Source organism: Mustelus asterias, chromosome 1 (assembly GCF_964213995.1).
Source record: "Mustelus asterias chromosome 1, sMusAst1.hap1.1, whole genome shotgun sequence".
NCBI lineage: Eukaryota > Metazoa > Chordata > Chondrichthyes > Carcharhiniformes > Triakidae > Mustelus > Mustelus asterias.
The window spans coordinates 142,505,823-142,531,632 of record NC_135801.1 but is presented as its reverse complement, the minus strand read 5'-3'; the positions used below and the strand labels follow the sequence as shown (position 1 = coordinate 142,531,632).

The following is a 25,810-nucleotide window of genomic DNA, read 5'->3' as shown; positions in this document are numbered from 1 at the left end:
GGAGTTTGGAGATATGTTTTGCAGGAATAATGGTGTTGAAGGCTGAGCTGAAGTCAATAAATAGAAGTCTGACATAGGTGTCTTTGTTATCCAGGTGTTCCAGGGTTGAGTGTAGGGCCAGGGGGCTGGCATCTGCTGTGGACCTGTTACGGTGATAGGCAAACTGTAGTGGATCCAGAAAATCCAGGAGGCTGGACTTGATTCATGCCATCACTAACCTTTCGAAGCACTTCATAATGATGGATGTCAGAGCCACTGGCCGATAGTCATTAAGGCACACTGCCTGGCTTTTCTTTGGTACAGGGATAATGATTTGTCTTCTTGAAGCAGACTGGTGTAAAGAGAGGTTAAAGATGTCTGCGAATACCCCTGTCAGCTGGTGCACACAGGATCTGAGTGCTCATCCAGATACCCCATGCAGACCAGCCGCTTCCTGTGGGTTGGCTTTCGAGAAGGCTGATCTGACGATCAGCGGGTTTGCTGAGGCTTCCGGGGCAGAAGGCGTGCTCTCGCTGAACACTTGCTCAAAACACGCATAGAATGCATTGAACTCATTGGGGACGGGTGCCTTGGTGCCGGCAAATTTGCATGGCCAATGTAACTAACATGCACATCTTTGGACTGCGGGAGGAAACCGGAGCACCTGGAGGAAACCCACGCAGACATGGGCACAACATGCAAGCTCCACACGGACAGCCACCCAAGGCAGGCATCGAACCCAGGTCCTTGGCACTGTGAGGCAGCAGTGCTAACCGCTGTGCCACCATGCTTCCCTAATTTGAATCATGGCCTTGATTTAAATCTTGTTGACATTGTCAGGAAAAGCTGCTTGTGTATCCTGTCTCTGCTGTGCCCTTGTGTTGACATGCCTGGTCTGGTTCTGGTATTTATAAGCTTCGGGTCACTGATAATTCCCAGGATACTGATAGTAGGGGATTTGGTGATGTTGAAAGTCTGGGTAAACCAGGTATTTTGGGCATGGTATTGCAAGATAGTAAATGTTGTCTTGATGCCGTTTATAGGCTGACATTACCATTATTGAAGGAGTTAGGAAATTGCACTTGTAGAATCATCAGCAGATGATCCCAATTCTGATGTTACCCTAAAGAACTTTGAAAGTGGTGCCCATGGCTTGCTTTGATTTTTGACAATTATGATCATGTTTCTATGTGTCAGGTGCGGCTCAAGTCAATGGAAGCTTTTCTGATTGAATTCCATTGACCTCAAATTTGCTATGGGTCCTTAGAGCCATAATATCAAAAACTGCTAATAATAACTATTCTTACCTCTTGCATCTGGCACTTTTGACCATATTTGGATCGATGTTGTGATGAGGTCTGGAGTTGAATGGTTTTGAATAAATGGCTCTTCTGTTGTTTAGGAGGAGGTTGACAAAGCTCTAATTAACTGGCTTAAATTTGTTTTGCATATTGTAGATAACACAAACATGCAGGCCTAAGTTTGTATCTCTCATATTCTGTCTGCCTGTGTCTTTCTCTCTCTTTCTCCTCCCATGTTAATTAATTTTGGCCCTGCAAAACAATAAATTATGATGTGGAGATGCCGGCATTGGACTGGGATAAACACAGTAAGAAGTCTCACAACACCAGGTTAAAGTCCAACAGGTTTATTTGGTAGCACAAGCCACTAGCTTTCAGAGCGCTGCCCCTTCATCAGGTGAGTGGGATTTCAGTTCACAAACAGGGCATATAAAGACACAAATTCAAATTTGTTGAGTTTGTCTCTTTATACGCCCTGTTTGTGAACTGAAATCCCACTCGCCTGATGAAGGAGCAGCGCTCCGAAAGCTAGTGGCTTGTGCTACCAAATAAACCTGTTGGACTTTAACCTGGTGTTGTGAGACATATAACTAAACAATAAATTAGCCAGGTTTTTTTTTGAGACTAAGAGTTCCCTCTACAGGTTTAAATAATGATTGCACATGTTGGTACATACAATAGAACATAGAACATAGAACATAGAACAGTACAGCACAGAACAGGCCCTTCAATACAACAGAAAATAAATTTTGTACCCCTGTGTGAAAATTTATAGCCCATCTAGCTGCAGTTTACTGCTGCTATGAAGTTTGAAAATTGAAATATTTTATTAACTTGAGTTAAGCAATGTAAGTAACGTATCCACCTGGGTGTTGGCGGTTTTAAAGAATTGAATTATCAGAATTTGAATTGAGCAGCTTTGCTTATGTGCAGAGTGTATCAGCATAACTAAAATTGAACACTTTGTCAATTATGTTACTTGTTATTCAGACCTGAGCCTGAATGGCAAGTTTTTTTAAACTGCAGTTTGTTTTTCATTGACTTTTTAATTGACTTAATCTGTTCTAACTGTGCAACTCATAACCAAGAGCTAACATAGCTTTTGAGCCTGAAAATGATGTATATAGGCATTTAGATAAGAGTTTAATTTAAAAATCCCCGAATAATGCTTAATCCTGAGGCCGATATGAGATCAGCCATGATCATGGAATGGCGAAGCAAGCTTGAGGGGCTGAATTGTCTACTCCTGCTCCTGAGTTCTTATGTTCTTAATAGCTGTGGACGGTTCTAAGGAATTCTATTATTGGGTTGCTCATGCTTTATGAAGGCCATTTGGCCCATTTTACTTGATTGCATAGAAAGATGTTGCAAACTTTCCATTTTAATTCATTGTTTCTTAAAAGATTCCAGGGTTTTCATGGCCACTTTGTTTCCTAGAGATATAACTGGTGCACTGATCACTCTCTGGATAAAGAAAACATTTCTAACACCAGCCTTAAATTTACTTTTTACCTTTTTGAAATTATGTCTGTCAATATTTGAAGTTATTTGGCTTTTTTTAGTGGGAATTGGAATGTTGGGAGGCATGGTGGCACAGTGGTTAGCACTGCTGCCTCACAGCACCAGGGACCCGGGTTTGATTCCAGCCTCGGGTCATGTCTGTGTGGAGTTTGCATGTTTCTCCCTGTGTCTGTTTGGGTTTCCTCCGGGTGCTCCGGTTTCCTCCCACACTCCAAAGATGTGTGTGCTAGGTTGATTGGCCATGCTAAATTGCCCCTTAGTGTCAGGGGGACTAGCAGAGTAAATATTTGGGGCTACGGGGTTAGGGCCTGGGTGGGATTGTTGTCCGTGCGGGTTTGATGGGTCGAATAGCTGCCTCCTGCACTGTAGGGATTCTGTGAATTGTAGGGGATAGGTTTTCAAAAAGCAAATTCCAGTTCAGCATTCCTGAGGCTATGACCAAAATTAGTTGCAAGCAGTTTCAAGGAATTCCATGATGTCTTGTAAATTGCTCTCATTTCTGGCAGCACTCTGGGATAAATGGCATCTGTTCTGGGGTTCACTTGTGTTGAGCCTGACTGGGTTTTCCATCTCGTTTATATAAGTCATTGATTTTTGCTTTGGTTATCTTGGCTTGCAGACAGCATGTTGCTCATGATTTCACTTGCGAATACTTAAAATTGAAGCCGGGAGCATACCGCTAAGTGAGGTGGAAACTGTGTACTTCTAAAATTAGTTTTTGGTTAAAATTGGAATTGGAAGAATGGAGAAAGGGGGAGCAGTTTGGTTCAATTGAAATCAAAGCAGATAGAGAACACATAATTATAGGGTACGTCTGGCTTATGTATGTGAAATTTTGTCAAAGTGCCACTTAGACTTTTGGATGAAGTATGCGGAAGTCAGGAAAATATATCAAATTAGATTAATTACTGATTTAGAAGAGAGCAACCAAGTAAGAGGTAAAGGCAAGGATTAGAAATAGGTACTAGTGTTCTATTCACTATGTGCCTTGGGGGTCATAGTTTTGAGGATAAGGGATAAACCTTTTCGGACTGAGATGAGAAATTTCTTCACCCAGAGGGTAGTAAATCTGTGGAATTCACAGCACAGAAAGTAGTTGAGGCCAGAACATTGTGATTTCAAGAAGGGATTAGATGTAGCTCTTGGGGCTAAAGAAATTAAGAGGTATGGGGGGAAGATGGGATCAGGATATTGATTTTGATGATCAAAATGAATGAACAGGCTCAAAGGGTCAAATGGCCTGTTCCTGCTTCTATTCTCTGTTTCTAGCAATGATTTGGATATAGCGATTGACAAAGTGGGATCCAAACCTACAGACTATCTGGTACAGAGGTATAATAGATTAGTCTCGAGGTCCAAGCTGCAACATGCTATTGATGAGATATTTAATGATGAAAATAAAACATGTAGTTACACAGACTCGATGGACAAGAGCTGATGCAAAGAGGGATAGCAGCAATCACACTGATCTCTGGAAATATCTGAATTTGGTATCAGTAAGCATGAGTTCCTACTTTTGGATGGAATTCTTTGGCAGAAATTAAGTGATGTAGGAAGGCAGATATTTTGAGGGTTCAAATTCATAAGACATTGAGAATGGTACATAATATGAGGTATAGAAAGTAAAAGTTCGGGGGTAGTGATGAATCTTGGAGTAGTGTATAGTTTTGAGTTTTACACTATTGAAAGAATGTTCACAAGCTCTATTGCTTGTAGTTTCACTCTGATGAGAAAATACAGATGAAGGAAATTGAAAGATTTGGGTTAAGTCATGTGAACCATGGCGAACACAGGATGTTTTGATAGAGCTGCTTAAAATAATGCAGTAAGAGTTTTAACAACACCAGGTTAAAGTGCAACAGGTTTATTTGGTAGCAAATAAACCTGTTGGACTTTAACCTGGTGTTGTTAAAACTCTTACTGTGTTCACCCCAGTCCAACGCCGGCATCTCCACATCATAAAATAATGCAGGCATTGAACAGAATAGATAGAAGGATGAGGGGGGATCTTGTTGAAACTTGCAGGATACTGCAAGGCCTGGATAGAGTGGACGTGGAGAGGATGTTTCCGCGAGTAGGAAGAACTAGAACCAGAGGGCACAACCTCAGGCTAAAGGGATGAACCTTTAAAACAGAGATGAGGAGGAATTTCTTCAGCCAGAGAGTGGTGAAACTGTGGAACTCATTGCCACAGAGGGCTGTGGAGGCCAGGTCATTGAGTGTCTTTAAGGCAGAGATAGATAGATTCTTATCAATAAAGGGAGCAAGGGTTATGGGGAAAAGGCAGGAGAATGGGGATGAGAAAAATATCAGCCATGATTGAATGGCGCAGCAGACTTGATGGGCCGAGTGGCCTAATTCTACTCCGATGTCTTATGGTCCGATGGTGTAATGGCTGTTCAATGGTCGAGAATCTTGAATGAAATGGGAGTCGGGGGTATGAACATAAGATTAAATGTACAAGATTTGAGTTGGAGGGCAGAAGCATTCTCTTAAAGAAGTGTTTTGATGCTGTTGAGGAAGCGGCGGCTATATCAGCTTTTAAGAATAAATAGAATTAGTGATTTGACAGGAGGAGGAGTGTGGGGGGGGGGGGCAGTGAGAACTCAGTTTCGTATCTTACAGCTATTATTTCTTGTCTTGCTGCTGCTTTGTAGCACTGAAATGCTTTATTGTTGGGTTTGACCTCTGGTCTTCTAAACACCCTTTTTTCTGTGTTTTCTTGTATTTATGCCAACGTATCCCTTCCCTTTCTTTCCCCCCACAGCTTTTGTATGGGTTATTTGGTAGAATTGGTACAATAAGGTTTGTGTTTGTATTTATTTGATAAGGTAATCATTGCGCACTTCACAGGCCTTTTTGCCTTTGTCAATATCTTTACCAATTTAATCAATTTGCTATTTTAATTCCTTCAGCGCTTAGTTATTTCACTGATCACATTGATCACAAAGTCCAATTGCTGATTGGTCACTCTCGGGGCCTGTTGTTAGCCTGGTTATTTTATTGACACATTTCTCTGATCTGTGATGACTCACTGAATCTAAGAATATCCATCAACCTAAATAATTAAACACATTTCATTTCTCTGTCCCGTCAAGTTTGTTGATGATTTTGAAAGTTTGTAGTCACCCACGTAAGTAGCATTTGCAGAAATTGAGCAGATGTCACCAATTGATGCTGAAAGATAATTGCCTTGTTAACATTTCAGTGTTACTGTACTATTGAGCTTATTAGTTCATTAATAAAGTAACACTTTTAAAGAAAGTTGGTAAATGATTTTTCTAGAACCGCTTGCATTGTTATCTGAGCCAGTGTCACAGAATTCTCCTAAAAAAATTCGAAGTGTTGAATTAGCAGGAAAACTGGAATAATTCATGCTGTTTTTCACTGGAAGTTCAGACTAGAAGCTCTCACACTCTGTGCACTGCGGAGGCCACCAGTGTGAATGGCATTATAAATCAGGGCGGGGCCTATTCCTGCCCAGGAGGCTGAAACCAGCGGGGCCTCTGCACATGTGTGGTCTGCACACTGTCAGCCTCCGAATCGCTGGCCTCCCTCCTTAGTTGACTAATCCCAATGGCAGAGTGGCAGTGGGACCTCCCACTCCCACTGATCGCCTCTTTCGCACTGCCCCATGCCCTACTTAAAATATCACTTAAATGCTAGCCACGCCCATTCCGGCGTGGAGCAGACAGCGCTGGAAATCTGGCGCTGGGAGACGCTGAACTGTCGTGCAAATCCAGCGCGTGTCCCCCCCCCCCCCCCCCCCCATGCGATTCTCCTGGCCCGCTGCGCTCAGACATTTGCACAGCGGGATGGGAGAAGCGCGACCCCTTAAGTGCTGACCTATCTTAAATTTGTCTTGTTGTTTGTCTCATTTAATCAATGTTGAACTCGTAAAATTCCCCTTTGCTGCACTCTGGATCTAGGACCCACTAGTTTTCAGTTCAGAAGCCTGAACATTAGGTTTGACTTGGTCAAATCATGGGGTCATCCAAGGAAAATATCCGTGTCACTTTTCATATCATTTACTGAGTGGGGAAATAGAGAACAGCAATATACAGAGTGAGTTTTTGATTTTTTTATTGTTACATGAATTAGCATACAGTGAAAAGTATTGTTTTTTGCGCACTATACAGACAAAGCATACCATTCATAGAGAAGGAAACAAGAGAGTGCAGAATGTAGTGTTACAGTCATAGCTAGGGTGCAGAGAAAGATCACCTTAATGCAAGGTAGGTCCATTCAAAAGTCTGATGGCAGCAGGGAAGAAGCTGTTCTTGAGTTGGTTGATACGTGACTGCAAACGTTTGTATCTTTTTCCCGACGGAAGAAGATGGAAGAGAGAATGTCTGGGGCGCTTATTTATTATTATGCTGGCTGCTTTGCCGAGGCAGTGGGAAATGTAGACAGAGTCAATGGATGGGAGGCTGGTTTGAGGGATGAATTGGGTTACATTCACAACCTTTTGTAATTTTTTGTGGTCTTGAACAGAGCAGGAGCCATACCAAGCTGTGATACAACCAGAAAGAATGCTTTCTATGGTGCATCTGTAAAAGTTGGTGAGAGTCGTAGTTGACGTGCCAAATTTCCTTAGTCTTCTGAGAAAGTAGAGACGTTGGTGGGCTTTCTTAACTATAGTGTCGGCATGGGGGGACCAGGACAGGCTGTTGGTGATCAGGACATCTAAAAACCTGAAGCTCTTGACTCTTTCTATTTCATCCCCATTGATGTAGACAGGGGCATGTTCTCCTCTACAATGCCTGAAGTTGATGACAATCTCCTTTGCTTTGTTGACATTGAGGGAGAGACTATTGTTGCCACACCAGTTTACCAGATTGTCTATCTCATTCCTGTACTCGTCATTGTTTGAGATCTGACCCACTGCGGTGGTATTGTCAGCAAACTTGAAAATTGAGTTCGAGGGGAATTTGGCCACACAGTCATAAGTATATAAGGAGTATAGAGGAGGTTAAGAACACAGCCTTGTGGGCATCGGTGCTGAGGATGATCATGGAAGAGATGTTGTTGCCTATCCTTACTGATTGTGGTCTGTGAGTTAGGAAGTTCAGGATCCAGTCACTGAGGGGGGTGACGAGGCCCAGGCCACAGAGTTTGGAGATGGGTTTTGTACGAATAATGGCGTTGACTACAGCTCAGCATTCAATACATAGGAGTCTGACATAGGTGTCTTTGTTATCTAGGTGTTCCAGGGTTGAGTGCAGGACCAGGGAGATGGCATCTGCTGTGGTCCTGTTGAGGCGGTAGGCAAACTGTACTGGATCCAGGCAGTCCGGGAGGCCACAATTGATTCGTGCCATGACTAACCTTTCAAAACACTTCATAATGACAGAGCCACTGGACGATAGTCATTAAGGCACACTGCTTGTGTTCATGAGCAATATCATATTATTTCGGAAGATGTTAAAAGGAAAACTTAGGCTATTGTCTCTTTGGATCCAGGGATGATTGCCATGTCGATTATATACTAGCCTGACAATTCATGTAAAGTTACAGAGTTTGTGGTACTGCAGGCTTATGTGCAGGTATGTTCATGTCTTGTGCAAGATAAATGCTTATCTCGAGGGTCTTGCAGCCTTTCTTAAAATTTCTTACTGGAAATTCAACTCTTGCAGACTTCCAGGAGAATCTGAAAAGATTTACTAGGATGCTACTGGGACTTGATAGCTTGAGTTATAAGGAGAGGCTGGATAGACTGGGACTTTTTTCCTTGGAGTGTAGGAAACCTAGGGGTGATCCTAGAGGTCTATAAAATAATGAGGAGCATGGATCAGCTCGATGGTCCACATCTTTTCCCAAAGATAGGGGAGCCTAAAACTAGAGGGCATAGGTTTAAGGTGAGAGGGGAGAGATACAAAAGGGTCCAGATGGGCAATTTTTTCACACAGAGGGTGGAAAGTGTCTGGAACAAGCTGCCAGAGGTAGTAGTAGAGGCGGGTACAATTTTTGTCTTTTAAAAAAACATTTAGACAGTTACATAATTAAGATGGATATTGGCCAAATGTGGGCGATTGGGACTAGCTTAGTGGTTAAAAACTGGGCGGCATGGACAAGTTGGGCCATAGGGCCTGTTTCCATGCTGTGAACCTCGATGACTCTAGTGAATTGCTGTTGGAACATTCCTATTTGTTATGGTACTGTTGTAGAACGGAACGATTTTTGTTGAGCACAGTGGGTGCCTAATCTTGACCGACTCCATCTTGAGAGATTGGCAACAGAATAGAAAAGGTAAACTGGAGAGCTAACTTGCTTTTCATGCATCTCATCAACTGGTTGGTGGCATTACTGTTACTAAAGAGCAGACCATTGCCCCCTCTGTTCAACGTGAGTGTGCGATCCTGCACAGGGGATCTATGTTACATAAAGAACAAGGTGCAATCTGATTTTAACCATTAATTTTGGCTTTCTCTTCGTGCAGGGCAAGCTAGATTTGAACACAACCTTGCCAATAAGACAGACTGCATCCATTTTCAAACAACCAGTAACTAAAGTTACAGATCACCCGAACAACAAAGTAAAATCAGAACTGCAGAGAGTAACAGAACAACCACAACAAGTAAGTTTAACATACTCTGTGAATATTTTTCTAGTACCCAGCGTTGGCACTTTATGAAAAAAAGGCAACTTTATTTAACACGTCAACATTTATAGGTTGCTAAATCTTCAGCATGACTTTGTTTTTAAATTCGACTAGTTATCTGGAAAGGGTGCAAAAAAGATTTATAAGGATGTTACCGGGACTGGAAGGTTTGAATTATAAGGAAAGGTTGGATAGGCTGGGACTTTTTTTCCCTGGAGTATAGGAGGATGAGGGATGACCTTTTATAGAGGTTTATAAAATCATGAGGGGCATATTTCCGGTCTTGGGGTGAGCATGGCTGGAAAATCCCATCCTATGATTCTATCTTTCCCCAAGTGAGTTAGTATTCTTTGACATGCAACGCCATTGAAATAAAAGGTGATTTCGCCATTTGGCGTCAAAGACACTTTAGGCTTCTAGGCTGTAACATAATTGTACAGGTGGAATTATTTTAAAAACACGAGAACATAAGTAGAAGCAGGAGTAGATCATACAGCCCCCTTCAGCGTGAAAAGGCTCTTCAATAAGATGTTGGCTGATCCTTGCCCTCTATTTTACTCTCCCCATCGATTCCTGTAGTCTAAAAGCTATCTATCGCTTCCATGAATATACTCAATGACTGAGCATCCATTGCCTTTTGGAGTAGAAAATTCCACAGATTCACAACGCTTTTAGTGAAGAAACTCCTCTTCATCTGAGTCTTACATGATTAGCCCTTTAATACATTCCAGAGACTTTTCCCACCAGCTCGCACTGCCCCCCCCCCCACCTTTTTCACAGTAACTTCATTGCAGTGTTAATGTAAGCCTACTTGTGACAGTAATAAATAAACTTAAACCTTTTCCTTGCTCCCTGGAAATTCCTTTGCCCATTTAAATTCATTTCTGTAACTAGTTCCACAATTATACTGCCCTTTCTGAAGTTAAAACACAAACTGATCATGACTTCTTCGCCTTCCAATTAGTAACTTACACTTTCAGACATTTGAATTTGTTCCAATTAGCTTGGTAAATTTCCTTCGTATATACTTCAAAGAAAGATTGTGCATAACACATTCTGATTAAAAGTTCCTTTCTGATGTAAAACTTTTACCATCCCTGGCACTCTAGTTGGCTTGCTAGAACATGAACACATGTCTGAGTCCGTATCCTTCCATTCCCATCCTATTCCTGTATTCGTCTAGTTGCCCCATAAATGCCGCTATCGTACCTACTCCCGCCATCTCCCCTGGCAGCGCATTCCAGACACTCACCACCCTCTGTGTTTTTTTTAAAAAAAAACTTGCCTCGCACATCTCCTCTAAACTTTTCCCCACACGCCTTAAACCTATGCCCACTAGTACTTGACTTTCTACCCTCGGAAAGAGTATCTGACTATCCACTCTGTCCATGCCACTCATAATCTTGTAGATCTCTATCAGGTCATCCTTCAATCTCTGTCGTTTCAATGAGAATTTAAACCAAGTTTATCCAGCCTCTCCTCATAGCTAATACCCTCCAGACCAGGCAACATTCTGGTAAACCTCTTCTGTACCCTCTCCAAAGTATCCACATCCTTCTGGTAGTGTGGCAACCAGAATTGTACACAAAATTCTAAATGAGGCCTAACTAAGGTTCTGTGCAGCTGCAGCATGACCTGCCAATTTTTATAATCAATGCTCTGACTGATGAAGCATGCCGTATGCTTTCTTGACTTCCTTATTCACCTGCATTGCCACTTCCAGTGATCGGTGGTCATGTACGCCCAGATCTCTCTCCCTGTCAATACTCCTAAAGCATTCTACTTTTGGACCTTCCAAAATGCATTATCTCACACTTGTCCGGATTAAACTCCATCTGCCATTTCTCTGCCCAAGTCTCCAACCAGTCTATGTCTTGCTGTATCCTCTGACAATCCTCTTCACTATCCGCAATGCCACCAATTTTTGTGTCGTCTGCGAACTTACTAATCAGACCCAAAGGTCCCAGAACTGATCCCTGTGGAACACTGCTAGTCACAGCCTTTCATTCAGAAAAGCACCTCTCTACTGCTACCCTCTGTCTTCTATGGCCAAGCCTGTTTTAAAAAATATATATTTATTGGTCACAAATAGGCTTACATCCACACTGCAATGAAGTCACTGTGAAAACCCCCTAGTCACCACACTCCGGCACCTGTACAGGTACACTGAGGGAGAATTTAGCATGGCCAATTCAGCTAACCTGCACATCTTTGGACTGTGGGAGGAAACCGGACTACACAGAGGAAACCCAAGCAGACATGGAGAACATGCAAACTCCACACATACTGATCCAAACCGGGAATTGAACCCGGATCCCTGGCACTAAGAGGCAGCAGTGCTAACCGCTGTGCCACCGTGCTGTCCCTTGTATCCATCTTGCCAGTCCTACTCTGATCCCGTGTGACTTCACGTTTCGTACCAGTCTACCATGAGGTACCTTGTCAAAGGCTTTACTGAAGTCCATTTATACAACATCCACTACCTTTCCCTCATCTATCATCTTTGTCACTTCCTCGAAAAACTCGATCAAGTTAATGAGGCACGACTGCCCATTCACAAAACCAGGCTGCCTATCACTAATAAATCACATTTCAGAATTTGAAGACTAATTGGAACAATTCTATTTTAGTTCGCTGAAAAGTCTCACTTCATAATTGGGATGCCAGTTCACTAGTGCTGCTTGAGACTTCTGCAAGTCCACCATATTACCAAAGTATTCCAGTCTCGGAGTGAGACTTTCTTTGAAAATGCAGCTATATATATATTAATTCTGTTTTTGGTTGGATATCAAATTATAAAAGGCTTTAAGGTTAATAGCAATGAGTAAAGCCAAATTCGCACTATGGCATTCTGTACAATATTTGACCAATGCTCTGTACAAGAATGTAAGACCAAGTACGGTTTTTTTTCATTGCATAAATGTTCGTCAAGCGGGTATATAAACGATTGTTGTTCTATGATCTCTCAATTTAAATTATATCAAGATGTTACTGTGTTACAACATTGTGTTGTGGCTTTCTTAATGAAATATATTTAGTACAACAAATTGACCGTTATCTATCTGATTTTGTTTTAATTTTAAGGTATAATGGATGACATGCTGTACAGTAACATTCTTAATGTGCACAAGGTTGCAGGCTGGATATTTAGTTAAGTTCATTTACTTGCAGGAGCAGTCTCATTTAGAAATATTAGCATGTCACAAACATTTGTCTTGCTCCAAATTGGGCTATGCCTTTCCTCGCAAGGAGGTAGACATGAGCATCTGTACCACTGATTTAAATGATTGGGAATTTCTTGTAACTCAAAGTTCTTCTTCGGATAGTGGGTGTCATTTTTCTGTAAATCTCATCCGGTAGATAATTAATTTTACTTTTTTCCATTGTCTTCCATGGGTTAAAATTAACCCTCTGAGCAATGGAGTAACATTTTCTCTCACAAGGTTTCTTTTTTTTTAAGGGTGTAATTTGCCTTGTAATCTATGAAAGTGATGTTCTCACTCTCGACAAGAGTTGGTGGTAGGGGCAGAGAACGAAACTTAAAAAGAACCTGGATCTGTACCTTAAGTGCTGTAAACTACAGGGCTATGGGCGGATGCAGGAAGGTGGGCTTAGAAAGGGCACCTAACATTCACACCACGCAAGTGCCAGGCAATGACCATTTCCAACAAGGGAGAATTCAGCCATCACCCCGTGACATTCAATGGCATTACCATCACTGAATCTCCCACGGTCAACACTCTGGGGTTACCATTGATCAGAACTTAATTGGGCCGGCTGTATAAATGCAGTGGCTAAACGAGAGCAGAAGGCTGGGAATTCAGCAGAGATTAACTCACCTTCTGACTCCCAAAGCTTGTCCATCATCTATAAGGCACAAGTCAGGAGTGTGTTTGAATATTCTCCACTTGTCTCGATGAGTGCAGCTTCAATAACATGTAAGAAGCTTGATTCCATCCAGGACGAAGCAGTTCACTTGAATGGTACCCCATCCACCTTAAAAAATTCACTCCCTTCACCACCGATACACAGTGGCAGCAGTGTGTGTCATATACAAGGTGCACTGCAGCTACTTGTTAAGTCTCCTTCAACAGCACTTTCCAAACACCTGACCTTAACCACTTAGACGGATGAGGGCAGTAAATGCATAGGAACACCACTGTCACTTGCAAGTTCCCCTCCAAACCACACGCTTCTCGACTTGGAGCTATATTGCTGACCCTTCACTATCATTGGGTCAAAGTCCTGAAACTCCCTCCCTAACATTGTATCAGGTAAAGTTCCATCCTGACCTTCAGCAGCCGTATCATCATCGAGGTACCTAACCACCAAAATCCTTGGGGCAATAACTGAATAGAAGCTTAACGAGAGCAGCCAGATGTAATATGGCTGTAAGGGCAGAGCAAGGACTTTGATTCTTGGCTGACTACCATCTATAGTGGGATGGAATACTCACCATGACCTGGATAGGAGCAGCTGCAAAATACAATAAGGTTTGCTTCCATTCCAGGACAGAGGTGACCACTTGGGAGCAGCACATCTGACAATGAACTAAATATCCATTCTCCACTACTGACACCCTGTGTGGTATGACACTGCGAACATCTGAAGTTTAACTTCAATATTGCATATCTTGATTTAGTTGAATTTCACAGCTTAGTAGTTATGAAATGCAAAGAAAATTACATAAAGCAGACCTGGAACCAATCAAATTGTTTAAAAGTTTTCCCAAATCCTCACCACTTGAATAAGAATTTATTACAAGATGTTTTTAAATAAGTGCATTTTGCTTAATCCTGTCGTCAAACACATCTTTGTTCTTAATTAGTCAAGATTAACATTTAATTCAAAACCTAACATATCACACAAAGATGAGACTCAAGTTCTGAGGTAAAGCAATATGTATAATTTAGAAGGTTTTCCATTTGGTTAATATTATTATAAAAGTTGCATTCCTTTATTTTATCAACTGTCTATTGGAAAGCTATATGGAGACAGCATGCACTGTATTTCCTCTACCAATATGGCTATTTCCTTTCTAGAACTTTTGTCAGCTATTACCTGTCCTTTGGAAATCCATGCAAGCTGTCCATATTTCATTTCTTTCTAGCATTTTATCTAATGTCATGACATTTTTTTTATTTGTCTGAACAGGCAGACATGCCTGAATTGAGCATCGTTTCTGAAAGACAGCACCTCTGACATTGCAGTTTCCCAGAATACCGCACTAAAGTGTCAGTCCAGATTAGTGCTCAGTTCCTGAATCTGTGCCGACTGGGAAAAGAGCCCCACTTGTATCTTGACACTCTTCCTAAAAGTAAGATAACCAAAACTATAGATCTTAGAACAAATATAGATCTTAAAAACTGGAAGTGCAGATAAAAAGGCTACACTGAGGCAAATAGGATTTTGATTTCTACATTTTTTTAATACTAATAGCAACATAATTCAAAATGAATTATTAGACATGTGAAAACAAGACATATAAAAGGAATGGATTTAGACAAAATCTAAGTGAAGCGATGGAAAAGGTACAATAGCTAAAAGATATATTTGGTGTAATTTCTATGATGTTAGGCAGGAATTACACTTGCGGAGCAGTCAAGTGTAGTCTGTGTTCCGTCATTAAATATTGCTTATTGGAGCTGGTGATTGCAAAGGATGGTGTCTTTGCTTCAAATGTCCTCTCAACAGAACTCCTCTGTTCTCCCAAGTAGTACTCCAGTGGTACGGGCGTGGCATTCTTTGTTCCTTCTGTGTGTAAAGGAATCATGCCACATCCAGAATCTGATTCTATCCAGTCCTACAGCTCTCGCTAGAGTATTAAACTGTCTTGAGGCTAGGACAGTATCAGCTGGTTTATTTCTGTAACTTCACTGAAAACAAATTGCTACACAGTCACTGCACCTGTATTTGACAGCAGGTTCTGTGTCATCGCTGGTAAGTATAAAATAACAAAGTGTTTTTGTAATAAATTGAGGGCAACTCGATGTGGCTCAAAGTATAAAAGTGTTTATTACCAACAAGAAATTGTTATTTACAAACCTCTACTCCTCACTGGCTCCAACTGAGGATCCTTCCTAACCCGGAATACACTCTTTTGCACCCGATTAGGCTCGGCTTTCTGCTTCAACGGTCCATAGGGTCCGACCCAATCATGTGACTCCCCCTCCAGGGATTTCCCCATAAAGGGGCCATGCTACCACACTCTCCGCCCCCCCCAAACAACTACTGAATCCACCTATGGATGAAACAAAAAGAACATCATTAACATAGGTATGCAAATTATAAAAGACATTAGGAGTACCCCAGAAAAACCTGTTGTAAGTTAAGTTGGTCTGGGGACTTCTGGACCCTGGTAGAATGTCTCAATTCTGTGTTATGCTCTTCCTGAAATGAAAAATCTGATTGGACAATTACAAAAGGCAAACTCGTCAATCCAGGTTGCGATCCTCCTCTGTAGCTGCTGTCTCCTCAGTTACAGAATCTGCTGGTTGATTGACCATTTTTTCGATTTCTTTATCAATGTTCGGCCACCAAACATAACTTCGAGCGAGTGCTTCCATCCTGCTTTGTCCTGAATGTGAGTCGTGCAATTCCTGAAATAAGAGTAATTTCCCTTGGGGTGGAATGATTTCACTAGCCCCCGACAATAACCTGTCATCCTCAAACGTTATCTCCATTGTTCTTTGTTGGGAAGGTTTAGGTTGCTCTGACTTGATCACCATCTTCTTTTGATAATACTGGGCCTCCTTCAGTCCATATTTTTGTGTGTTTAGCCAAGACTGCCAAAGTCTCTTTCGGGTGCTATCTTTAACTTTATTTATTAGTGTCACAAGTAGGCTTACATTAACACTGCAATGAAGTTACTGTGAAAGTCCCCTAGTCGCCACACTCTGGCGCCTGTTCGGGTACACTGAGGGAGAATTTGGCATTGCCAATGCCTCTAACCAGCATGTCTTTCAGACTGTGGGAGGAAACCGGAGCAAAGCCACACAGACATGGGGAGAACGTGCAAACTCCACACAGACAGTGACCCAAGGCCGGAATCGAACTGGATCCCTGGCACTGAGGCAGCAGTGCTTGCCACTGTGCTGCCCATCTTGTGGGACTGGTGGTGATGCCACTGTCTGTGGCAAAGGCAAATGGCTGAGTGCATCAGCATTTGATATTTGAGCCCCTGAGTGATGCTCGAACGTGTAACTGTACACTGGTCAGATAGGGGGGGTTACCCTATTTGTAGTTAAGAATTTTAATTATGTAGTTTATTTGTTCATGGGATGTGGGCATTGCTGGCTGGGCTAGCATTAGTTGCTAATCCCTAATTGCCCTTGAACTGAGTGGCTTGCTGAGCCACTTAATAGTCAACAGCATTGCTGTGACTCTGGAGTCACATGTAGGCAAGACCAGGTAATGATGGCAGATTTCCTTCTCTAAAGAACATTAGTGAACCAGATGGGTTTTTTCAACCGTCAACAATGGTTTCATGGTCATCATTATTTTTAATTCCAGATTTTTACTGAATTGAAATTTCAACATTTGCCATGATGGCATTTGAACCCGGGTCCCCAGAGCATTACCATGGGTCTCTAGATTACTAGTCCAGTGACAATATGACTACGCCATCGCCCCCCCCCCCCCCCCCCCCGCCCCGAGTTCCACCAGAACAGCTTCTTCTACATTCAGTTTTGTAGAAGATCACAATTGGTATAGCACCAAATCACCAATAGATGTCTCCAAAGGTACATTGTTGGAAGTATAGTATAGAAAATGCCACTCCACTTCAGAGATTTCCCAGCTCTGACCAGTCCATAAAGTCTGAGCTGTACTTCATATTGGGGAGTTGTTCAGTTACCCAGATTTACCCGATTGGCAGAACAAGAGTTCATCAGAGCTAAAGATTTGTTTTTTAAAATAAAAGTGCCTGCCCATCCAAAATAAAATCAAATACTGATGAAGGGTAAACTTCATATTAAAGTGATTTGTATTTAAAATTGAAATTCACTTGCATTTATTTAGTACATCGGCAGGTATATCTCCATGGATGGTTACTTAAAATGGCTGTCACAGCTGATAAAGCTTATGTTACAGCATGATCCCACAAACTGATGTACCTGTTGCTTTGGTGCTATTTATTGTGGATCTTTTTGTATCTCATTGAACTGACAGATATGTTCTTGTTTTGACATATCTGACGGAACTTCCCAAGATGGAATGAATTGAGCATTCCCTTGGTACCTCACTGAACTGTCAGTCCAGATTTTGTGCTTAATTCTGATTCAGGAGACAATTGACAACTAAATCAAGTTCTTATGTGTTTAACATGAGGCAATTATTTTTAATTTTGAAAAAAGGTACCCAAACTTGGATATAGTCTGGCTTCTGTGTTAGAGACATTTTCTGGTTTATGTATCCTTCAAGAAGTTAGTGACACCTCCAAGCCATATTCCCTGCTTCAGGGAACGCGACGGCCTAGTGGTATTATCACTAGACTATTAATCCAGAAACTCAGCTAATGTTCTGGGGGACCTGGGTTCGAGTCTTGCCATAGCAGATGGTAGAATTTGAATTTTTAAAAAAATGCCTGGAATTAAGAGTCTACTGATGGCCATGAAGCCATTGTCAATTGTCAGGGGAAAAACCTGTCTGGTTCACTAATGTCCTTTAGGGAAGGAAATCTGCCGTCCTTACCTGGTCTGGCCTGCATGTGACTCCAGATCCACAGCAATGTGGTTGACTCTCAACTGCCCTCAGGCAATTGGGGATGGGCAATAAATGCTGGCCAGCCAGCGAGGCTCATGCCCTACGAATGAACAAAAATAGTTGATATTTCTCTCTGCGCTGCAGTATCTATGATTTTTTGAAATTCTTTTTATTCTTCGAAAATGCATTTCAGTATTGTTTTCCAACTGTTGGTTCTTTGCTCTCACTGAGATCACAGATCAGCCATGATCAAACTCCATATATCCACCTTTGCCCCATGTCCCTTTATTACCCTTGATTAACATAGCAACCTCAGATTATAACAATTTATCTCCTATTCAGTTACTCTTTTGTTTGTTATTCATTAGCAGGATGTGAGTGTCACTGGCCTGGCCAGCATTTTTTACCCATCCCTAGTTGTCCTTGAGAAGGTGGTGATGAGTTGCCGCCTTGTACTGCTGCAGTCCCTGTAGTGTAGGTACATCCACAGTGCTGTTAGGGAGGGAATTCAAGGATATTGACCCAGCGACAGTGAAGCAAAGGCGATGTACTTTCAAGTTGGGATGGTGAGTGGCTTTGCAGAGAACCTCCATGTGGTGGTTCCCATGTGCTTGCTGCACTTGTCCTTCTGGATGGTAGGGATTGTGGGTTTGGCAGGTGCTGTCTAAGAAAGCTTGATGCATCCTGTAGATCCTACGCTCTGCTGCCTCTGTGCGTCAAATATGGAGGGAGTGAATGTTTGTGAAAGGGGTAACAATCAAATGGGCTGCTTTGTGATGAATGATGTCAACTCTTTTGTTGGAGCTGCACTCACCCAGGCAAGTGAAGGGTATTCCATCACACTCCTGACTTGTGCCTTGTAGATGGTGGACAGGCTTTGGGAAGTCAGGAGGTGAGTTACTCACCACAAGAGTTCTAGTCTCTGATCTGCTGTTACAGTCATAGAATTTATATGACTAGTCCAGTTCAGTTTGTGGTCAATGGTAATCCCCAGGAAGTTGATAGTGGGGGAATTCGGTGATGGTAATGCCACTGAATGTTAAGGGGTGATAGTTGATATTCTCTTGTTGGAGACTGTCATTGCCTGGCATTTGTGTGGTGCAGATGTTACTTGCCACTTGTCAGCCCAAGTCTAGATATTGTTCAGGTCTTGCTGTTCTGCTTGAGTATCAGAGGAGTCGTGAATGATCATCAGCAAACATCCCCATTCTGGCCTTATGATGGAAGGAGGTCACTGGTGAAGCAGCTAAAGGTGGTTGGGCCTAGGACACTATCCTGAGGGATTCCTGCAGTGATGTCCTGGAACTGAGATGATTGACCTCCAATCACCACAACCATCTTCCTTTGATTCAGGTAGGACTCCAACCAGTCTAGGACAAGAGGGCATAGTCTGAACAATTAGAGCTAGTGCATTCAGGATTGAAATTAGGAAAAGCGTCTTCGTGTAAGAGGTGGTAGCAGTTTGGGATGGTCTTATGCAACTGGCAATTGGTGGATTGATGGAATTCTTTTTAGTCAAATGTATTAATGGATATACTGTATTAATGTATTATATACTATATTAAATGTATTAATGGATATAGGACAGGGGTGGATACATTGAATTAGGTCAGAGATCTGCCATGATCTTATTACATGGTGAAATAGCCTCAAAGATCTAAATACACTCTTCCTGTTCCTACTTTTAAAAAAATTTATTATTGTCACAAGTAGGCTTTCATTAACACAACAATGAAGTTACTGTGAAAATCCCCTAGTCACAACACTCCGGCGTCTGTTCGGGTTCGCTGAGGGAGAATTTATCATAGCCAATACACCTAACCAACACATCTTTCAGACTGTGGGAGGAAACCGAAGCATCTGGAGGTAACCCATGCAGAAATGGGCAGACTCTGCACAGACAGTGACCCAAGCCGGGAATTGAACCCAGGTCCCTGGCGCTTTGAGGTAGCAGTGCTAACCACTATGCCACCCATATCCTATGATATCCACAATTCTATATATCTGTTTGCTCAGCATGTTGAACAAATTTGTCCCAAAACAGAATGGAATGTTCCACAACTCCGAAATAACTTATTGTAGCACCAAGTTGTGTAATTGGGATAAAGTCTTATCTCTCTGCATAACTAGTAAAAACAAAAAGCTTTCCAGAATAGGCTACTCGGGCTGAACAAAACATTGTTTGATAGAGGAGCCAAACTCCAATGTTTTGGTTCAACTTCCCATCCCGGGTAGGGGAGTGGTCATCCTGGGAGACACTCCAGTAGATACGATGGGGAGACTCCTCTCATTGTCTCTACGCAAGGACTGCGCAGGAATTGCCTGGGAAGTTCAGACTTCCAGTGGGAAATTGACCTGCACTGGGAGCTCCCCCCCCCCCCCCCCCCCCCCCAACCAACCCATCCTGCACACTTCTGTTGCACACTTAATTTAAACACTTGCCTCCCTGGCTGCCCAAAATGGTTGGGGCATTTAAACTTACCTGCTTTTTGACAGTTGGTGTCGTTAAGGGGCATGGCTTCCTTTCCTCTGACCCTGCTGCCCTTGACTAAAGGCCTGGGGAACCTGCTGCATGGCATTTTTCTCACCTGGGCCAATTCGGAAGAGAAGTTGCAGCTCCCAGCTGATGGCCACTTCTCAGAGGTTCTGGCCCATCTCTTTTAATCTTTGTTAAGCCTCTCATTAAAAAGCTTTCTTTTCTTTTCCTGTCACTTTGCTTCAGTGTATTCTATTTTTTAACAGAGCGTTTCTTTAAAATTTAAAATTATGAACAAAGATGAGGAAATGCTGATGTTATTGTTACATTTGCACTCATGACAAACATGACTGAGAACTATAAACTACTCATGCATCTTTATGCAAATGCTTCTGGTATAAAATCTCTTCAAATGATTGTAGTCAACTTTAATTTTCTATTCCAATCTAAACCAATTTATTTTCAATCTATACTAGTCACCTGTACTCTAACTAGAAGTCCGCTGAATAAAGTTTGCCCCAAGTCAGGCCATCTCCAGGCATCCATGGGTACATAGGGACAGGAGGAGGCCATTTGGTTTACTTCTTTAACTTTATTTTACTTGGCCTTAACTTCCTCACAATGATGAATCTGACTAATACTGATGGTACTTTAATATCATAGAATCCCTACAATGCAGCAAGAGGCCATTTGGCCCATTAAGTCCGCACTGACAACAATCTCACCCCAGGCCCTATCCCCATAACCCCAGGTATTTACCCTGCTAAACCCCCTGACACTAAGGGTCAATTTAGCATGGCCAATCATCCTAACTCGCAAATCTTTGGACTGTGGGAGGAAACCGGAGCACCCGGAGGAAACCCACGCAGACACGGGGAGAACCTCCAGACTCCACACAGTCACCCAAGGCTGGATTTGAACCTGGGTCCCTGGCATTGTGAGTCAGCAGTGCTAACCGCTGTGCCACCGTGCTGCCCTGGAACCTACACTAATTGCAACAACCTTTTACTTAAAGCACCTCTTTTCTCCCGTGCACTGAATTCTCATGTGGATCTAATTCACTACACCCTCAGCGTAGTCTCCTGACTGTTCGCTCCTCACTGACATTACATTATGCATGTAATGTAGTTAATGCAGCTTGTTTGTTGGAAAATAGGTACTCAGTTTTCAGTTAAGAACTCCATTTTAATTTTTGAATATTTTCTGTATCAGGTGTTCACATGTCTGATTTTGTATGGTAGCAAATACTTCATTTTTTTCTAAGAGAACTACCCAACAAGTGATGTTCCCTCTGTTTAAATGGTAAAGACAGCCCTGATGTCGTTGCATTATTCAGCAGTGCCCTTATCCCTGAAGCATGCTCAGTCCATACAACGGCCAGTTTCTCTTCATTTTATCAGCATGCTGCTTGAACACTGACGTAATAATCAGGATTCTTTGTAGCTGTCAACACTAATGAGCAACTGTTTATCACCTGCCAGTACTTTCCTTCCACCTGTATGTTGCAGATTTAAAAAAATGTACCAGTCGTTTTAATTGTTTAGTTACGGTATTCCATATTATAAAGTAGCTACTGCATCAGATAGTACAAGTTGAAACCAGTAAAAAGGGTCAAATCAGAGTGCTGCAGCTTGGTTTTTATTCATCAGTTGTGAATGATACTTTGACTTCACTGGAACCCTTGCTGAGACTGTTGATTTGCTCCATGAGACACAAGGCCTGTCCTTGTACTCGATCCAGAATGGATGCTACTTGCCCTTTGCCATGACGTGTTCTGTTGGAGCTGTTTGTTATTGGATTGACTTGCTTTCTTCTGGCCATGCGAGTTATTTCAGTTGGTCGTGCTGACCCTGGTGACAGTGCATCTTTGCAAACAATGTTGCTGATGCTCCCCTGGTGCTTGCAGTCTCGTGTTTCACCCATATTGAACACCTCTCTAGAGTATAGTTAGTAAGAAGCAGGGCCAGGAAGTTAAAGCACACGAAACCAGCAATCACTTGGATTCTCTGCATTTTCTCTTATTTTACTAACATTAAAGTAAAGGCACATGCCACAGGTAAACGAATCCTGAGATGACATGCTGACAGCAGTCTATTATTCAATTTTATTTGCTAAGGTCAAGCGTCAGATTAGCCGAAGTGGGGTGCAATACCTTCCTTACCTTGTCAGCTTGGATCTTGTTTGCCTCTCTTGAGGGGACCTTGAATTGAATTCAATTATATTTTGAATTTGGTTTTTGGATCAATGTGATCGGGAGCCTGTCCAAAATGGGTGAAACGTCAATTTGCGTTGTTTTGCATTCATCACAATGTAATTGGCAACCTTCACTCCCAATCATCCCAGCTCACCTGCCTTAACCACCTCATTCGCTGCAGCTGGATTGGTCAGGAAAACACCTCGTGCATAAAAGTCGCATTCAGGCACTTGAGCAGAGACGGTGAGCGAAGATGTAAGTCTCTCTTTCAAACTGCTCTGTGCTGCTCAGAGGGAGTTGTTTTGTGGTGGCCATGTTGCATTTTGGGTTGGCGGGTGCCTGCAAGTGTGTGGGGAGTTGTTGTTGTTCATGGGGTCTGACTTTGGACTCAGCATGGACCCTGCTCAGAGCGCTGACCTCCCGTCTTAGCGCTGACTCTGGGTCCTAGTGCAGGCAGCAGCAAGCACTGTTGCTTGTGGGGGATGGGCTGGAAACTCTCTGAAGTGGCAGTGCTGCAGCCTCAGGACTTGCATGGCCTCTCAGCCATGGGCCGCAGGATCTCGAGAAGCCTGTTGAGGCCCTCAGCTGTGACTGGGCAGTGGCCCTCTGGGACTCCGCCGTGACCTGCTGTGACTCGGCCATCGCTTGGACCCTGCCACTCATGACGAGGATTTCCTGCCCCAGGTATTCCACCAAGGACGCCACCTTTGCAGTGTTGGCCTGGGAACCATGCAAAACAGACAATAGCTGGTCCACCTGAAAGCTTTGGATCTCCTCCGAACAGCCTCACAGTCGGTCCAGTGTTGCTATCAGCCTCTCCTGCACTTCCTGGCTCTGTTGCTGCATCTCCAGCAGCTGAGGGAGAAGTGATCGCAGAGGCCCAGCATGTAGTCTGGGGCCAGCTGAGTCCTTGCCTCCGGCAGGCTACCGCATGCCAGAGGCCTCGGATGTTCCCTCCACCACCCGATGTACACCAGCAGATGTGTCAGGCGCACCAGAGAGTGACCCAGATGCCTCGCCACTAACTTGACCCACCAACGTGAGAGTCTTTGGGATGGTGAACTGTGAGGTGGCAGCTGACACAAAACTGGTGCCAGCCTCAGAGGTCCCTGCATCTGCTTCCTCCAGGGAGTCCTCCAAGCTAACGGGCAAGATGGATGGGAGCAGCAGTGGGGGTCGCGTTGCCAGATGGCCTAGGTGTGTCAGGGTCCCTTCCTGCAACCCAGGACACAAGGTTAAGTACAAGGAGGGGAGAGACATCTGAGCTGCATGCAACTTACTTGAGATTTCTCCAACAAGTGGAGGATTGGCAGGTGCTCACTTCTATGCTCCAGCCTGACCACGCTGTCACTAATGGTCCACATCCCCTCCTGTCCCACAAGCTCCATTGCCTGCTCCTCAAAGGAGGTGAGGATGTGGATCTCAGGCACAACACTCCTTCTCTTTGCCCTCTCCTGGGTGTTCTTCTCCTGTGGGGATAGAAGAAGCCATGTAAAATCTGATGGCACCAGACCCGCAGGGTTTGAGGGGGTGGCCCTCAGAGGGCTGGGTTATGATACTCTTTGCGGGATGGGGGTGGGGGAATGGAGGTGCTTGGGGTTCAGGGGCTGAAAGCATGCTGGGGTGGGGGGATCTGGGGGTCATTTTGGGGGAAGATGCTAGATGAGTATGGTGCAAGGGGCAAGGTTTAAAGGAGATGTACGAGGCAAGCTTTTTACACAGAGGGTGGCGGGTGCCTGGAACTCGCTGCCAGGTGAGGTAGTGGAAGCAGATACGATAGTGGGTTTTAAGGGGTGGCTGGACACCTACATGAAGAGGATGGGAATAGAGGGATATGGTCCCCGGAAGGGTAGGGGGTTTTAGTTCAGTTGGGCAGCATGGTTGGTGCAGGCTTGGAGGACCGAAGGACCTGTTCCTGTGCTGTAATCTTCTTTGTTCTTTGAGGTTAAACCCAGATTAGGTCATTCAGTTGTTTTGAGGCACTGCTTCCCGGTTCTCCTGGCCAGTGCCCTGGGACTAACGCATGCTGCCACCACTTCCCAGGCTGCGTTTCTATCCCTTCCTCTGGGACAGCGTCCTGTTAGGGGGAAGAGGGTGTCCTGCCTTGCCTCCACTGCCTCCAGTAACCTGAGAAGTTTAACAACACCAGGTTAAAGTCCAACAGGTTTATTTGGTAGCAAAAGCCACACAAGCTTTCGGAGCTCCAAGCCCCTTCTTCAGGTGAGAAGAAGGGGCTTGGAGCTCCGAAAGCTTGTGTGGCTTTTGCTACCAAATAAACCTGTTGGACTTTAACCTGGTGTTGTTAAACTTCTTACTGTGTTTACCCCAGTCCAACGCCGGCATCTCCACATCCAGTAACCTGGCCAGATCAGCATCTGAAAAACAGAGAACTGTCGTCCTGGAGGCCATTTCTTCCTGCCCTGCCTGCCTATCTCTCCATCCTTAGGGTTTTTAAGGAGCTGTCCCTTGTTAGGGCAGATCAGCTGCAGGCAGTTTGGGCGAGTCTGGTGCCCTGTAGAGCATTCCAGTGAGTTTAATGCAGTTTGCCTTGTTACCATGCTGCCTCTGTGATGATCAGGTGCAGGGGAGAGAGAGGGTCATGTCAGTCAGCCATCGGGGCTGGGGGGTGGTGATAAGGGGGTCCTGGTGGGAGGATGAGGGGTTCAGTATTGTTGGTGAGGGGGGGGGGGGGCTGGCCCGGGTGGGGGATGGGGGGGTTTCCGTCAGCAGAGCTGTTTTTGCTTTGCTTTTCCTGCACTTGCACAGTCTGTGGCTCCGATCTGATCTTGTGTGTGTGTGTGTATGTGTGCCGGGTGTCCCATGCGAGGCTTGGTCTAGGTGTTACTCTGGAGTTAGAAGTAATTATTTTCCTTCTAACTCTTTCAGAGTAACTGTCAGGATAAAACTGGCAGAACCATCCAAAGTTAGTGACTTATATTGCTTCCGTCAGATGGTTCCGAGCCCAACGCAATTGTCCAGTGGGAGTTAGCACTTCTGGACAATTGCCGGCTAAACCCTTATCATAGAATCCTACA

General features: G+C 43.6%; 1 protein-coding gene across 1 annotated transcript in view; it reads left to right on the top strand.

The window, feature by feature from the left end:
• LOC144498467 (methyl-CpG-binding domain protein 2-like) overlaps positions 1 to 25,810 on the top strand; it is a 111,731-nt gene that overhangs the window by 31,425 nt on the left and 54,496 nt on the right. Inside the window, exon 3 of the mRNA XM_078219633.1 lies at positions 9,241 to 9,378. Coding sequence (XP_078075759.1) covers positions 9,241 to 9,378 — 138 coding nt within the window. The remainder of the gene's footprint in view (positions 1 to 9,240; positions 9,379 to 25,810) is intronic.